This window comes from Schistocerca gregaria, chromosome 7 (genome assembly GCF_023897955.1).
Source record: "Schistocerca gregaria isolate iqSchGreg1 chromosome 7, iqSchGreg1.2, whole genome shotgun sequence".
Taxonomy (NCBI): Eukaryota; Metazoa; Arthropoda; class Insecta; order Orthoptera; family Acrididae; genus Schistocerca; species Schistocerca gregaria.
The window spans coordinates 134,554,691-134,570,393 of record NC_064926.1 but is presented as its reverse complement, the minus strand read 5'-3'; the positions used below and the strand labels follow the sequence as shown (position 1 = coordinate 134,570,393).

General features: G+C 40.5%; 1 protein-coding gene across 1 annotated transcript in view; it reads right to left on the bottom strand.

Moving 5' to 3' along the window:
- Positions 1-9,480: 9,480 nt before the first annotated feature.
- Positions 9,481-15,703, bottom strand: part of LOC126282325 (putative beta-carotene-binding protein) — a 42,798-nt gene continuing 36,575 nt past the window's right edge. The window contains exons 4-5 of the mRNA XM_049981982.1: positions 13,082-13,234; positions 9,481-9,683 (exon numbers count right to left, since the gene is read on the bottom strand). Of these exons, the coding sequence (XP_049837939.1) occupies positions 9,481-9,683; positions 13,082-13,234 (356 nt within the window). The remainder of the gene's footprint in view (positions 9,684-13,081; positions 13,235-15,703) is intronic.

Sequence of the window (15,703 nt, the reverse complement as noted above, 5' to 3'; positions counted from 1 at the left end):
ACAGACGCAGATGACTGCTCCAGACTGTGATGCAATTGCTACACCAGCTCATGCGATACAATCACGTAATGTACGTCGGCGCAGTCCAGCAAGGCGCTTGGAGGATGCTGCAGGATGGGGACACAGCACGAGATCTACAAGACTTATCGACTACGTCCACCTTACAGGGCGAGTTATTCACGCCATATAAAGCAGCAACATATTGCCCACAACCAAGCTCCTACTGCTACACCAACTGACGTGACACTATCACGTTATGAACGTGGATGCAGACTACCAGTACATCTGGAGGACTGTATTGTCAATTTAAAAGTTATCATTCTCATTGTAAATACCTGTGCATAGGTCGTTTTCTCTCCCCTATATATTAATTGCCAACGGCCTTGCCGCAATGGTAACATCGGTTCCCGTCAGATCAGCGAGGTTAAGCGCTGTCGAGCTGGACTAGCACTTGGATGGGCGATCATCCGAACTGCCGAGCGCTGTTAGCAAGTGGAGTGCGCTTGGCCCTTGTGAGGCAAACTGATGAGGTACTTGGTTGAGAAGTAGCGGCTCCAGTCTCGTAAACTGACATACAGCTGGAAGAGCAGTGTGCTGACCACATTCCTCTCCGTATCCGCATCCAGTGACGCCTGTGTACTGAGGATGACACGGTGGCCGGTTGGTACCGTTGGCCCTTCCAAGGCCTGTTCGGACTGAGTTTTGTTTAGTTTAGTTGTATATATTAATTACAGCCGTGGTGTTAAAATACAGTTTTTATTCATTTGACAGACAGAGTTATTACACATTTGCATGGCTCACAAGTACATCCTTCTTCTACCGAATATGTGATGACTCTCTTGCCACTATTATATTTCTAATAGCAATAAGATTCTTATATATGTTTCAGTTATATATTACACAGTGTTTAATTTTTTATATTACCATATTAATTTTTGCCAATCCGTTATGTAATATTCTTGCGTTTCTCGGTACGTTTCATGTTTATTGTCTCAGTACTGTGCCTTACAGTGTACCATGAAAACGATACACATACATAATACACAGACCATTGCCCTAGTGCTTCGCTCTGTATTGGGGTGGATGCTACGTAGCAGAGAAAAGAATAATAAGATCAACTGTTAAATAAAATCGAACTAATCAGGATCGTTAGAGGGAAGAAACCAACTTTCCCATCCAAAAGGCTGAGAAGTGTCGGTTCTTCGGAGAAAGAGAGTCAGTGTGATCTGGTAACGCAAGGAGAGGAAATACTTATTAAAGTAGTTATTGTTCACTGAACAGTGTGTTCGACTATCATTAGTTGCAATCCACTAATAGTCCTTAATACTTTACCCTCAGATCGTGATGGGCAGGAAACAGACCAAAGGGAAAGGAAGAAATATGGTTGTGAATAAAGGACGTAACTTTAGAGTAAGTTTTTTATTAATACATTAATTTGTACATCAGCTTCGACAGACAGGAAGAAATTGTCTATTGGAGACCAAAGTTGCTCACCGAACTTTGGTGTCTTCGCTGAAAGCTAGATTTGTAGTTTGAGAAAATAATGCTAGCTGATTCTATTAAATCACACTAGAAACCAGTCATTTCGTACTAGAATGCAGTAATCATTAATTCGATACTTACACACTAGTCTTTTACAATGAAAACTATTCACGTCTTGTCACAACATGCGTCTATTAAGTAAAATGTTACCTCCTACAGGTAAACAAACAACAGGTTCCTTATCTGATATGTAAACTGAAACTGTAAAAAGAAAGCGAAAGTAGTGAATCAAGATTCGAGCTTTAATTAACCATAATCTGGTTATTTTATTGCTTGTTTTATATCAAATGTGCGTATAAAGACGTTTAGCAGACGAATTAGATTGTATTTTGTTTTCCGTATGTCTTTAAGTAAATTACTTCAGTAGTCATCCAAGATAGGTACAATTTAAACTTAAATTTAGCAGCAACTTTATATGCAGAGAAGGTATGAAAGTTATATAACTGATTCTGGAACTAGGAAAAGGTATGTTGTGCATTCAAATGCAGACATAGCAACACCTAGTATATTTACAGAGAAAAATAGTGTCACATGTAAGAGGATGGAGAACTTAAACTGGCGCATGAATGTTAACGATTGGTACAACGACAGTTTTCTGACACTCTGCGAATATCTCCATACTAACATGGGACGAAAATTCTTTGGCTGCCGATGCAACTCTCCACGGCATTAATTACTGATGCAAAGTACAGACAGCGGGTTAAATGTTGCTTTAGGTATTAACGACAATGACAGAGGATGATTGTTATGCGTAGAGTTGCAATCTACCGAAACAATGGATCAAGCAGTTTTCTCATAATACGTAAATGACGTAAGAATCGTATAATTACCGGTAGTATTTGTAGAACTGGTTTATACGAACGCGTGAGAGATAAACTGGTAGCCTACGCCTTCTCTTGATTATTGTTTGTTTGTTTGTTTTGCACATAATTAGAACTGTACGTCGTTCAGTATTAGTCTATTGCGTACTTTATATCCTTACAAAACATAAAAAGCATTTTATAAGTAATAAAAATTAGTTGATTGCATAAATTCTGCGCTTATGGAACCAAACCAATTACTTTTGAAACAAGTGCAGTTTACAGGCACAAACGTACAGAAATCTGTGTAAGTGTTGTTATTATTTTGTACTCAATAAAACTTTGTTCATCACGATGGAAAGCAGACTTTCATGTTATTGTTAGTAACTGCGAATGTTGTTTGTGAATAACAGAAACATGTTTAGTACGATCTCCTCAAAGTATTAAATAGGTGTATGATATGTTTTTGTTTTGTGGTTCTCTTTAATTTTACCTTTTTTTAAGGAAGTCCCGATTTCTAGAGCTATACGATAAAACAGTAGCTTTTTACAGTCCAAAAGAACAATTTTTTTTTAAATCTTGCATTATACATCAACAATTTCGATTATGGTATGAATGCTGTTTATTTTTTAGAAAATGACGGAAATATTCAGAACAAAAGTGTTCCATAGGGTAGGCGTTCCTTTATACAGGGTGAAAAAAAAATATCGCACTTGCATGTTGGCATGCGATTCCTCATTCAGATTCAAGACAGAATTTTATCTACCAAAATCAAATAGGGGGCATTCTAAATAATGTGTGAAAACAAGGAGCTGGCAAAACTGTTACGTCATGCAGCTCTTCGAAATGCATACATGAACGTGTATCATTCTGCACCAGTCGTAGCTCATGGAATAGACTGCAGTGACATCTAACCCACGTGAGAGATGACGCTATTGTTCGAATCCTCGGTATGTCCCTTTCTTTATTTTTTAGTCGTCCGTTCCCTAGTTTTCGTCTTTGAAAGGCCAACGTCATTTTGTCACATGACAACAGCCTGTCGCATAACACTGGGTTCCATTAAAATACATGCGTGCGTCTACTAAACGCGCAGTGCAGAACCACAACTGGCCCTGTCACGTTCACGTAGGGCGGCTTCCCGATGGAGCACACAAACAACGAATACGTCGATATGCTTCTGGTACTGGACGCATCCGATGGCCAAGCTGCTGCCGCTGTTCAGGCATATGCTGCACGGAGCCCTCCTAAGAGGCGCTTTCCCGATAAGAATGTTTTTCGATGCCTGGAGCAACGCCATCGGGAAACCGAGTATCTTCATCCACAAGTAATGGAGAGAAGTTGTCCAAGGACAAGACGCACTCCACAAACCCAGGACGCGATTCTTGAGACCGTCCACCAGTCACCTCTGCTAAGTGCCCGTGATACTGCAAGGCCGTTCCATATGTCTCAAAGACTGGTTGTTGGAGTGCTGCACGCTGAAGAACTGCATCCATATCATTTACACGTTAAATCGACACCGGTGGCCAGAACATTGCAGCCATCATTGGTCTGAGCAAGACCCACATGTCACCCATGAAGGTGGTTTTCAGGCACGCTTTGCCATAAACCTGTGGGATGGAATCGTAGGAGGAGCGGTTTTGCACCCTTATCTATTGGGGCTGGGCAAGTTTAACGCGCTCCTGTGTCGTACATGTCTTTGTAGATCTTTGCATGACGCATTAGAAAACGTCCCACTTCGTGTTCGGTACAGCTATGTTTTCAGCATGAACATGCACCGACACACTTCGGAATGAATGTGTTTAACTATTTAACTGAAGCGTTTCCAGGGAAACTGATTGTTCGTGGAGGACCGGTGTCCTGGCCTCCACGTTTCTCGGACTTTAATCCATTAGGTTTTTATTTTTGGGGACGCTTATATGAACAAGTTTGTGCTACACCACTTCTGGATATAAACGACCTAATAGCTCGCGTACATGTTGCTTCTGCAATGATTGATGCAGCTGTGTGGCATAGGGTTCAGTGAAGTACGATGCAGCGAATGTCGCAGTGTTCGTAAATGTAAGGTGGTCGCCTTAAACATCTTCTCTAAACAGATCGTTGCTCGTGTATGTACATAGCGGCTATGTGAAGATAAGCCTGGATGTGAAAGGTACAGAATAGAACTATTGTATGTAGCATAACGTGCAATCTAGTGTAGCCTACTTACCACGTTTTTTGTACCTCACTGGATACAGATGATGTTACTGTATTCACTATTGTTTACTATTGGATTGATTTCTTCATTTGTGTCACGGACAAAACAAAATAGTCATTTATGTCTATAAGAAGTTTATTTAAATTCTTAAGGTTTAAATGAAGATAACAGTACCAGAAAGAAATGCACAAAATACCGCATTTAAATTATAGTCTGATGCTTTAAATGAAAAAAGTTTGACGCGAATGTGACTCGAACATTGGCATGTCTGCATATGCATTCCACACGGCATTGCCTCATTGTCTCGTCTCAGTGAACTATTAGGGCAGCTCCGGCACTGTGTAGGTTTCATACTACTTCTTCTTGGCCACACTGCACACAGTTACAACAGTGGAAAACACTCGTTTCTGAAATTGCATTTCTATTAAACCTTTTAGGTATGTATGTCTCAGAGGAGACTTCGTCGAGAAGTAGAGTGAGTTGTTTACAAAACAAACATTTTTTCTTGCTTTTTTAGCAGACTTCAGTACGGCCCCTCCCGCCGGAGGTTCGAGTTCTCCCTCGGGCATGGGTGTCTGTGTTGTTCTTAGCATCACTTAGTTTCAGTTAGTTCCAGTAGTGTGTAAGTCTAGGGACCGATGAGCGATGACCTATGCAGTTTGGTCCCTTAGGCATTCAGACACATTTGAGCATTTGAACCAGACCTTAAACCATCCTCATAACTGTATGTGTGTGTGTTTGAGAGAGAGGGAGAGAGAGAGAGAGAGAGAGAGAGAGAGAGAGAGAGAGAGGTGATTCAGAAACCTTAGTACCAGCAAGCAAGAATGTATGGCAACAGTTCTGTCGTCTTCGCCTTGATATAATGTTTTACGGTGATGAACTTGGAAAATTTTATTCACAGATAATTATTAAATGACCAAAATATTTTCTTCTTTAACATTACTGACCGTCTCTTTTCGAATCACTCGTGACATCTCGCTTCATCACAAATTTTACTAGCGTAATATTGCAAAATTTACGGTGTATATGTTGCTAATGTTAATAACAACAAACCAAAGAGTTCTATAGGTTACTCGGTTACTCATTACTCGATACTACAGGGACGAGATTGGCACAGAGTGCAGTGTAGTTCGTTGTAAATATTGTGTTGGTGTTTAATACACTGAAGTAATCACGCACAGGGTTGGCCATATTGTCCATTCTGTTGACAGCTATAAGATCACTTTGCACTCTTTACTTGGATTCTGAATGCTGTGGAGCTCTATCTCAATCTGCAAGTGCTGAAAGAAAAATTCTGGCGTTACTTAACTAATGCTAGGTGCTTGAGACGACACAAGATGCCTGTGTTTATGTGATAGCAGTGCGTTTGCCTGCATCACAGAATGCCGAAAAAATAAGTTTGGATTGTTGGTTCCGTGCAATAATATCCACACAAGTTACAACAACATCAAGCAGAAATAAAGAAACTATTGTTTTCTGTGTGTGAATGTATATGCCGCTTTTAATAAAGATTTTGTAAGAAAATATTTTTTTTATTCCACACCCTGCCAAACAAGACTCCTATTTTTGGTGATTCATATGTATTTAAGATGTGTAGCTTCCTGAGTCCGGAAACTAATCAAAACTAGGTAGCCGAAAGTACAGTAGACACTTTTTCTGACCTATATGACGATAGCATTGTGGTAGTAGTCACACACAAACGTGTGTGTGTGTGTGTGTGTGTGTGTGTGTGTGTGTGTGTGTGTGTGTGTGTGTGTGTATGTGTGTGTGTGTTTTGCATGAGAGATGCCTATTTTACACCAATGTGATGAACGTTTGTAACACGTGTCGGTCGCCATTAGTTTGGAAACCTTTGAGGAATAATTAATTTGTAGTAACGAATACCTGACTACTCTAGGAACTGTTTATCTCAGTAAAATATAACTAGCACATTTACCTCAACAATGTCTATGTTGGGTCTCCCCTCATAACCAAGATATGTGTCGACAGTGACTGTGTTTATGAGGCGTGCAATTGTGTCAGCAGCAATATGACACCAGTGTGTCAGCACTGATAAGAATGTACTAATGCAGAAGTCTGCAAAATTATTGCCAGAAAATACATTAATGGATGTGGAAAATAATTGATTGAAACGGCTCTTATGTCTTGAGCGAAGCATTGTATATAAAGCAAAAATTTATCATTGTTACCATGCAGATATCTGTTGGTGATAGGACGAAACTGCTGGTACAAAGAACTGAAAATGGACGTTTTCCGTAGTGCTGCATTTGTTATTGACAGCGAGCAATCAGAATATTAAACAAGTGTCGGTTTTATTTTGCGTGTTCTCAGGATTTGCAGAATAGTAATAAAAGAAAACTCATATTTGACAACTGTGTATCACTAATTTGTTAGTTACATTTTATAAGCAAATACTAATTTTTAATTATTTCCAGAGAGTATATTTTATAAACTTTTCAATAATCCACCATGATGGTATGTATCTTCAAATGAAATTTGCCCATATTACTACTGACACAGTCCATAAGCGATTTTTAGAAGGCAGTAATACAACCATAGTTCGTCATACATTACACAATTCAGATACTTTTACCTGAATTTCTTTAAATATTTCAGATACTTTTGAGGATCACCGATTTAGCCAATATGCCCACTGCCCTCCTACATATGGTTGCTCAACGGATGGCAGCCATGAAGGTGGATGTAATTCTGCATACGTTTTGTCGGTACTGTAAGTTAAGAATAAACGTTTCGTAATATTTTATTTTGTTATTCCCATCACAGTGTCACAACAAATCTACACGTTGATCAGGACAAAGTTAAGGTAAGTATCTCCATGAGAATTGCGGATCTGTGTATTTATTAACGGCGGCTGTATTAAATGCCAGAGAAAATATGGTATATCTCAGTGGTTAGCACTATTTTTATTGTATGTTAGTAAAATTAGAAATTCGTTCTGCAAATGAAGCCCGTATCATGGCTAAAGTATCGCTTTTAATCTACCATCTTGGATTAACCTAAATTACTTTAAGAAAACTGTTCCAATTTTCAGAAGAATGGTTAGAAGTGCATTTCGCCCAAACATGAGTTCTGTTTCCTATTCAGTCTATCAAACCAAATGACCTATGCCAGTTATTAGCTATACGCTTTACAAGGCTTCATATAATGTTCTGATACTTCTTAAATTGCTAACAATATTTCAAAGGAAAGTAATTTTGAGCTACGAGTGTGGAACAGGTTATGAGGCGTATTGAGCTAGTTGCTGACAGTTGTCTCTATCGTGATACCTGTGTTACTACAATGGAGCGACAAAAGCAAATTTAACAGATCCACACGTGTTAGAATCAGTAAGCGTAAATATTTCTCCTATCACGATTTTTAACAGTGCCTTTAAAGAGAACATCATCACTGGGTGTCACCACAACTTTCTAATAAGATATTTCAACAATGTTCAGCCGATTCAAATCGCTATTGCTAGCTGTTGCTGGCTCTTTGTCACCGATAAATACTTCAGAGATATCATTCTGACATCTAGAAGACAGAAACGGAAAAAAAGAGCCTATTCCTGGTTCGGGACTGAAATACATGAGAATAATTAAGATGAGTTATCTAGACAGTTTTTGTTGTTACTAAACTTCATTCATTTATTGCTTCAGTAAGACTTGCAGATTATATCAAACTCTAACTTCATAGTTTTGTATTAAACAGATGATATAGTTTGAAAGAAAAGTCTTATACTTTTTATGTGAGGAAAATTTATTATGAAAAACGAGGAACTTGACAGAAAACACATTCTTTCTACTGGCAGAAATATTTTAGGGGCATTATAACAGTTTTCGACATATATAAAATGAGGAACAAAAACTTTAAAAAAATATCATTACTCAATCCAAATCGACATACTTAGTATAAGAAAATTTATTATTCATAGTTACTGTACAGTCCTCATTGTCACGGACTTTCCTGAGAAGCTTAAAAAATACATGCAAAAAAGTACACTATGTAGTTCACCAGCAACCACGAAACCTTTATATTTTTGAAAAGAGAGAATTAATACAATGCCTCTAAGTATAATTGCATTATACTAGTTTTCAATGAGTAATTGACAGAGAAACCGGTCATTAGGCCACATCATAACTGTGTAAGCTCCAGAAAGTTACGTTACTTAAAAGTGTATCATATAGTTTTCTCTTTCCAATTTTCACTACGCGATTTTTTTAATTTCGTGTGCTCTACAAAACATGTAGTAAAAGCCTATAGCTAGGGTCACAAAGTAGTGAAGCTAAGCCAATGAATAAACAAAATGAATCAACGGAATATCTCAACAATGGGTAAAATTTCCTTACAAATTCTAAGACTTCTGAATAATATTAGTGACAATGGCCAGGCTGTAGGTTTCCCTACTGCTTATAATTCTAGGTGTCTGGTTAACTTTTAGGACCCATAGAAATTATCAGCACCAGAGATGGAACAGGAACTGAATCACAGAAGTGTTAGGAACAATTGGCCTGGCCTTGTTACTGTCCCATCCCGTCATTTGTCTAATGTGGTTCAGGAAGATCACGGAAAATCCAAATCAGGATGATAAGTCGAAAGTTTTGAGCCCATTACGAGAATATGCAAGATGAATATCTTAAGTACAACATTACAGCACTCATCTGTTCACTGTTCATTCTATGTAAATGCTCCAGTTGCTGGTATGGAGGAAAGAACCCTAGAAGTTGGCACATTTTCACCTTGGAACTGTACGGAGCTCACAATATTATTTAACTACGTGTATGTGGGCTTCTTCGAAGATACGAATCTCAAACACACTGTTGTATTAACATTAAATTGTTAGGCTATTCTATCCACTGAATTGTTAGTGCGGCGCTGGTTATTTTAATCTGTTAACTGGAGGAACGTGCCAAGTAAACTATAAAGCGTTCTATATCAGCAGGAAAATCAAAAATTTTGTGGGAAGACCGCTCTGTAGAAACCTCTGTAAGCGGGCGTCTTTGGAAACAGCTCGTCGTAGGGTACAGTATCGAAGACGGCTTGTGCATACTGGCGGAACACTTCGGCCAGCCACTTTTCCAGCGTCGGCTTCAAATGCGGTTCCACTACGTTCGCTGCAACGTTGTTGATGAACATATTACCGGCGAGCGCTGTAAACAGAGAAACTACAGTCTTAAACACATCAACTGAGACAAAGTTATTGCGAGGTTATTGCCTTACACGCTGTGGTCTGACCAGAACTTTTATTATCGAAATGTGCAACTCAGTTATTAAGAATTAAGGTTCAAATGGTTCAAATGGCTCTGAGCACTATGGGACTTAACATCTGTGGTCATCAGTCCCCTAGAACTTAGAACTACTTAAACGTAACTAACCTAAGGACATCACACACATCCATGCCCGAGGCAGGATTCGAACCTGCGACCGTAGCGGTCACGCGGTTCCAGACTGAAGCGCCTAGAACCGCAAGGCCACACCGGCCGGCATGATTTAAGTAACTGAACAGCTTTAATACAGTAGTTATTGACGGTGTGGTCATTACAGATGGAGCAGTTTCTCAATTGAAGAAGTATAGGAATGTAACCGTCCATCGGTTGTTCAATTAAGCAATTCATAGATTCGCATGAAGTGATTTAGTGAGATCTTAGGCCACGAAAGTTGGTGGTTTTTATAGAAAAAGAGACATTTTTTATTACAGTCTATGTATCGAAAGTTCCTCCGATTCTTCTTGCAGTCTTGCCAGATTAAAACTACTGATCTTACATCTACATCTACATCTACATGACTACTCTGCAATTCACATTTAAGTGCTTGGCAGAGGGTTCATCGAACCACAATCATACTATCTCTCTACTATTCCACTCCCGAACAGCGAGCGGGAAAAACGAACACCTAAACCTTTCTGTTCGAGCTCTGATTTCTCTTATTTTATTTTCATGATCATTCCTACCTATGTAGGTTGGGCTCAACAAAATATTTTCGCATTCGGAAGAGAAAGTTGGTGACTGAAATTTCGTAAGAAGGTCTCGCCGCGACGAAAAACGTCTATGCTGTAATGACTTCCATCCCAACTCGCTTACCATATCTGCCACACTCTCTCCCCTATAACGCGATAATACAAAACGAGCTGCCCTTTTTTGCACCCTTTCGATGTCCTCCGTCAATCCCACCTGGTAAGGATCCCACACCGCGCAGCAATATTCTAACAGAGGACGAACGAGTGTAGTGTAAGCTGTCTCTTTAGTGGACTTGTTGCATCTGCTAAGTGTCCTGCAAATGAAACGCAACCTTTGGCTCGCCTTCCCGACAATATTGTCTATGTGGTCCTTCCAACTGAAGTTGTTCGTAATTTTAACACCCAGGTACTTAGTTGAATTGACAGCCTTGAGAATTGTACTATTTATCGAGTAATCGAATTCCAACGGATTTCTTTTGGAACTCATGTGGATCATCTCACACTTTTCGTTATTTAGCGTCAACTGCCACCTGACACACCATACAGCAATCTTTTCTAAATCGCTTTGCAGCTGATACTGGTCTTCGGATGACCTTACTAGACGGTAGGAAAAATACGTAGTCCGTTGAAATGTTTATGAAAGACAAAAATACTTTGGGAAGCTGAAAAGTAGCTTTCCAATTGAGGTTTTTTTATGACAAGTCACTTACGTGTGACACTAGGTGATGCACGTGGAGTACATGCATAACTTTGCATACATTAAAACAAAATTTAAGGTACTCTGATGAAAATTGGGGAATACAGTCGTGTAGGTAACTTATTTAACTGATAAAACATCGCAAGACCACAGTTTAACCGGAGCCAGGAAGTCATTGCAAATGTGAACTGCTGATACGTTAATAACGCATGTAACCACCTGAACGTTGAATACAAACATGCAGAAGTTCATGTATTGTGTTGTACATGTGCCGCATGTCAGAATGTGGGACGGAGTTCCATGCCTGTTGCACTTGGTCGGTCAGTACCCGGACGGTTAATGCTATTTGTGGACGACGAGAGTTGTCATCCGATGACATCCCATATGTGCTCGACTGGAGACAGATCTGGTGATCGAGGAGGCCAAGACAACATGTCGACAATTACAGAGTGTGCTGGGTTACAACAGCCGCATATGGACGAGTGTTATCCTGTCAGAAGACACGCCCTAGAATACTGCTCAATAATGGCCTGATTAAAGTACAATGTTGCAGTTAGGGTAAGCAGGATAACCACGAGAGCACTACTGTTGTAATACGAAATCGCATCCCAGACCATCTACTACAACAGGTTGGTTGTAGGCTCTCAACTGGTCTCCCCTGATCCACACGACCACCTCTGGCAGCGAGGCAGAGCCAGCTTTCATCAGAGAACACAACACAACTCTACCCTGCCTTTAAATGGTCTCTCGCCTGACATCATTGAAGTTGCAAACGGTGGTGGTTTGGGATCAGTGGAATGCACGCTGTAGGACATCTGACTCGGGACTGTTCTTCAAGTAAGCGATTTTTAACAATTCTTTGTGTCAATTGGGTGCAAACTGCTCCTGAAATTTCTGCTGTAGATGTAGTACGATGCGCAAGAGCCATATGCTGAAAACCGTGGTCTTCCCTCTTTGTAGTGCCACGTGGTCGTCCAGAGTCCGATCTTCTTACAACCTCGTGACCACCGAAGTCAGCTATCGTGAATAGTGGTTACTTTCCTGGCAGATCTTTCTACAAAATCGCACGTGGTATATCCTACGTCTCGTGTAGTAACACGACCTCGCTCAAACTCAGTGAGATTTTGATAATGGCGTCTTTGTCATCTTAAACGTATTCTTGACTAGCATCAACACGCCACGTCCAGTTCCAAAGATAACTTACCTTCACAACCGTTTCAGTGTGTGTTTAAAGCATAACCTGATTATCATCCTCATAGTGGCGCTATTAGCACCACTCTGGATCGACTGGCACGAAATCTGAACAGACATTCTTTTTCAGATGTAGTAACATGCCTTGCAACTTTCGATCATGTTTCTCATCTTCTTCTTGGTGCTGCAATTTTTTTACGTCAGTTTATTGGTGTACTCTGCTCTACCTAAGACTAAAGTGAGTGTTTCTGAAAGGATGCGTTAGTATCTTAAAATTATGGAATGTACTGGAACCATATGAACGTAAGTGGAAATAATCAATGAAAAAATACTAGCTGCTCTTCTAAGGTAAGACAGATGAGAATTTACAGTTTTCGAAACCATCAACAGTATATTTACTTACTACCATAAAGACTTTGCGAAGGGATATGGAAGTAACTGTATACAAAGATACAACACTACAGTCTAATTCTAAAAAGCATTCTTTCAACAGCGTGAACTGACCGAGTTGCTCCATAAAAGTGAGAGACCAATGGTGAAGATTTCTGGCATGGTCTTTTTTTCGTGTAATTGAACAAGCCGTTAGGCCTTGACATCTTCTGCAAAATTAATTCTGACTTCTGTCTGTTAGAAACGAGTTATAATAAATGCGAGATAACATGCTTTGATGTATATTGCTTATAGATTTTTATTCAGTAACGTACCTAGAGGCTGGTAGTCTCCAAAGAGACCAGTGAGCTCATACTGAGACCTGCCTAAGGCCAATGCGACTCGGACAGTGTCTAGCTTCAGATACGACCGTCCTCCCTGGCCGCTCTCAAGGTGTCCAGAATATGTGACGTCCACAGCACCACCACCTGAAATGCAATATGTATGTACTTCTCTTTTAATGTACGTTTTTTATAGCCACACATCAGAACATAAATATGACGTTTTGATAAAAGGACGTTTTAGTAGTCTTTAAAATACGTTGTGGTTTTTTCTTCTGACCGTACCTGCAAATAAAATTGATTTCTTAAAACCGGTAATATAGCATTTTAAACAATAATGTAGCCTAGCAAGTAAGATATTAGTGCCAACATAACTGCTGTTCTGCTTTTTATAAATAGCAGATGAGGAAGAGGAATAACAACATAAATTGGTTTTCAACATACATTCACCAATTTATTTTTTTAATTGATTTTCTCTTTCGAATCTTAATTATTTTCACAGTTGGGCCAAAGACTTATGAACGACTGATTTTCAGTTTGTAACAGTCATGTGTCACTTATCACTTAGGTAATCTCTTCTCAGCAAATTGCTTTTTTTTTTTAGTTTTTGTTCACTTTTTCTGTAATATGTCTCTTACTTCCACGCTTTCCCCTTCTTTCATGTTTCTTTATTTTCACATGAATGCGATAGTTAATGTCCCGCATAATACATTGTGCTCTCAACTGGCCATTGTAATAGAACAATTTATTGGATTATCTTACTGAGGGTACTGCATCACTCAGTGAACGTTCGTTCAACAACTAGCTGTTTGCGAACTAGTGATAGTTATTCACAATGTGCTCACAAGGGAACATTAAAGGCAATAACACAGATATCTTTTACATCTACATCCACACTTATTCTCCGCAACGAGGGGCGTCGGGTAGAGTACCCTGTACCACAATTAGTCATATCCTTTCGGGTTCAACTCGAAAAATAGAGCGAAGGAAAGACTACTATCTGTGATTCTTGAGTTTCTCCCGGCGTATTTGACAATCAAAATATCCACGGGTGTACTGCCGGTCTATAGTGTCCAACGGGCACAATATTTCGGCAATCAAACATGTCGCCATCATCAGGTGAACTACCGGACTGAGCTCCTGTGAACGCGCCGGCACGGAGATCCGTACGCTATGGCTGCTCAGGGGGAACTGGCCAACAAATATGTAGGTGCCCTGATGTTGCTGACAATGGGGCGTACCTGACGGGAATATTAAGTCCTTATGTAGGTAAATGCCCTCATCACATCTGTAATTCCGTGGATTTTGTTAAACGCCTCGATAGCTTCAGGTTGGATGAGTCAGATATCATGGTGAGTTTTGACGTCGTTTCCTTGTTTACGAGGGTACCCCTGCGAGAGTCGCTAGAGTTGATTGGTCAGAGGTTTGACGAGAATACCACGGAACTTTTTAGGCATGTCTTGACTTCCACGTAGTTTCTTTTTAATGGAGAATACTACGAACAAACGGAAGGAGTCGCCATGGGTAGCCCACTCTCACCGGTGGTAGCGAATTTGTACTTGGAGAACTTCGAGGAGGAAGCCCTGTCGTCATCCGAATGGAAACCTACTTGCTTTTTCCGTTACGTGGACGACACGTTTGTCATCTGGCCACATGGTATGGATAAACTCCTTGACTTCCTTACACATCTAAACTCCATACACCCCAACATCAAATTCACTATGGAGACTGAAACGGAGGGTAAATTACCTTTCCTTGACGTCTTGGTCAGGAGAAGGGCTGACGGCACCCTAGGTCATGGGGTGTATCGAAAGACAACACACACTGTTCTGTATTTGCACGCAGACAGCTGCCACCACCCTTCACAGAGGAATGGGGTACTTAAAACTCTAGTACATAGGGCGCGCACTATCTCTGACACAGAGAGTCTACCCCAGGAATTGGAACATCTGAGAACTGTATTTCGAAAAAATGTGTACTCAGAGTGGCAGATCCAACGTGCTCTTCGCCCAACCACTGCATCACAACCTGTTGAGATGGATGAAGTCACGAGGGAGGAGGTAGGCACTGCATTTATTCCATACATAGGCGCACTCTCGGGGAAAATCGCCCGCATTCTGAAGAAACACCGGGTCGGAACTGTGTTTTGTCCTCCGAATAAAACTCGTGCACTGGTGGGGAGCGCCAAAGACGACCTCGGTTTGAGGAAGGCCGGCGTGTACCAGATTCCGTGTCAATGTGGCAAGTCGTATATTGGTCAGACGATGCGTACCGTCGAGGATGGATGCCGTGAACATCAGAGGCATACTAGACTGATGTATCCGAGCAAGTCGGCGGTCGCTGAACATTGTTGGTCGGAAAATCACTCTATGGAGTATGACCGCACGAGGATTCTGGTACAGACTTCGAGATACTGGGACAGCGTTGTTAGAGAGGCCATCGAAATTCGCACCAGTGACGACCTCATAAACCGTGACTGTGGCTATAATCTTAGCAAGGCTTGGGAACCAGCGATTGGGTTAATCAAGAGTAAATCGAGCAAACGCATAGTTGTGACGACCACGGCGGACAGAGCCATCACACTGACGTCATCTCAGACGTCGTCGCAATCTGTTC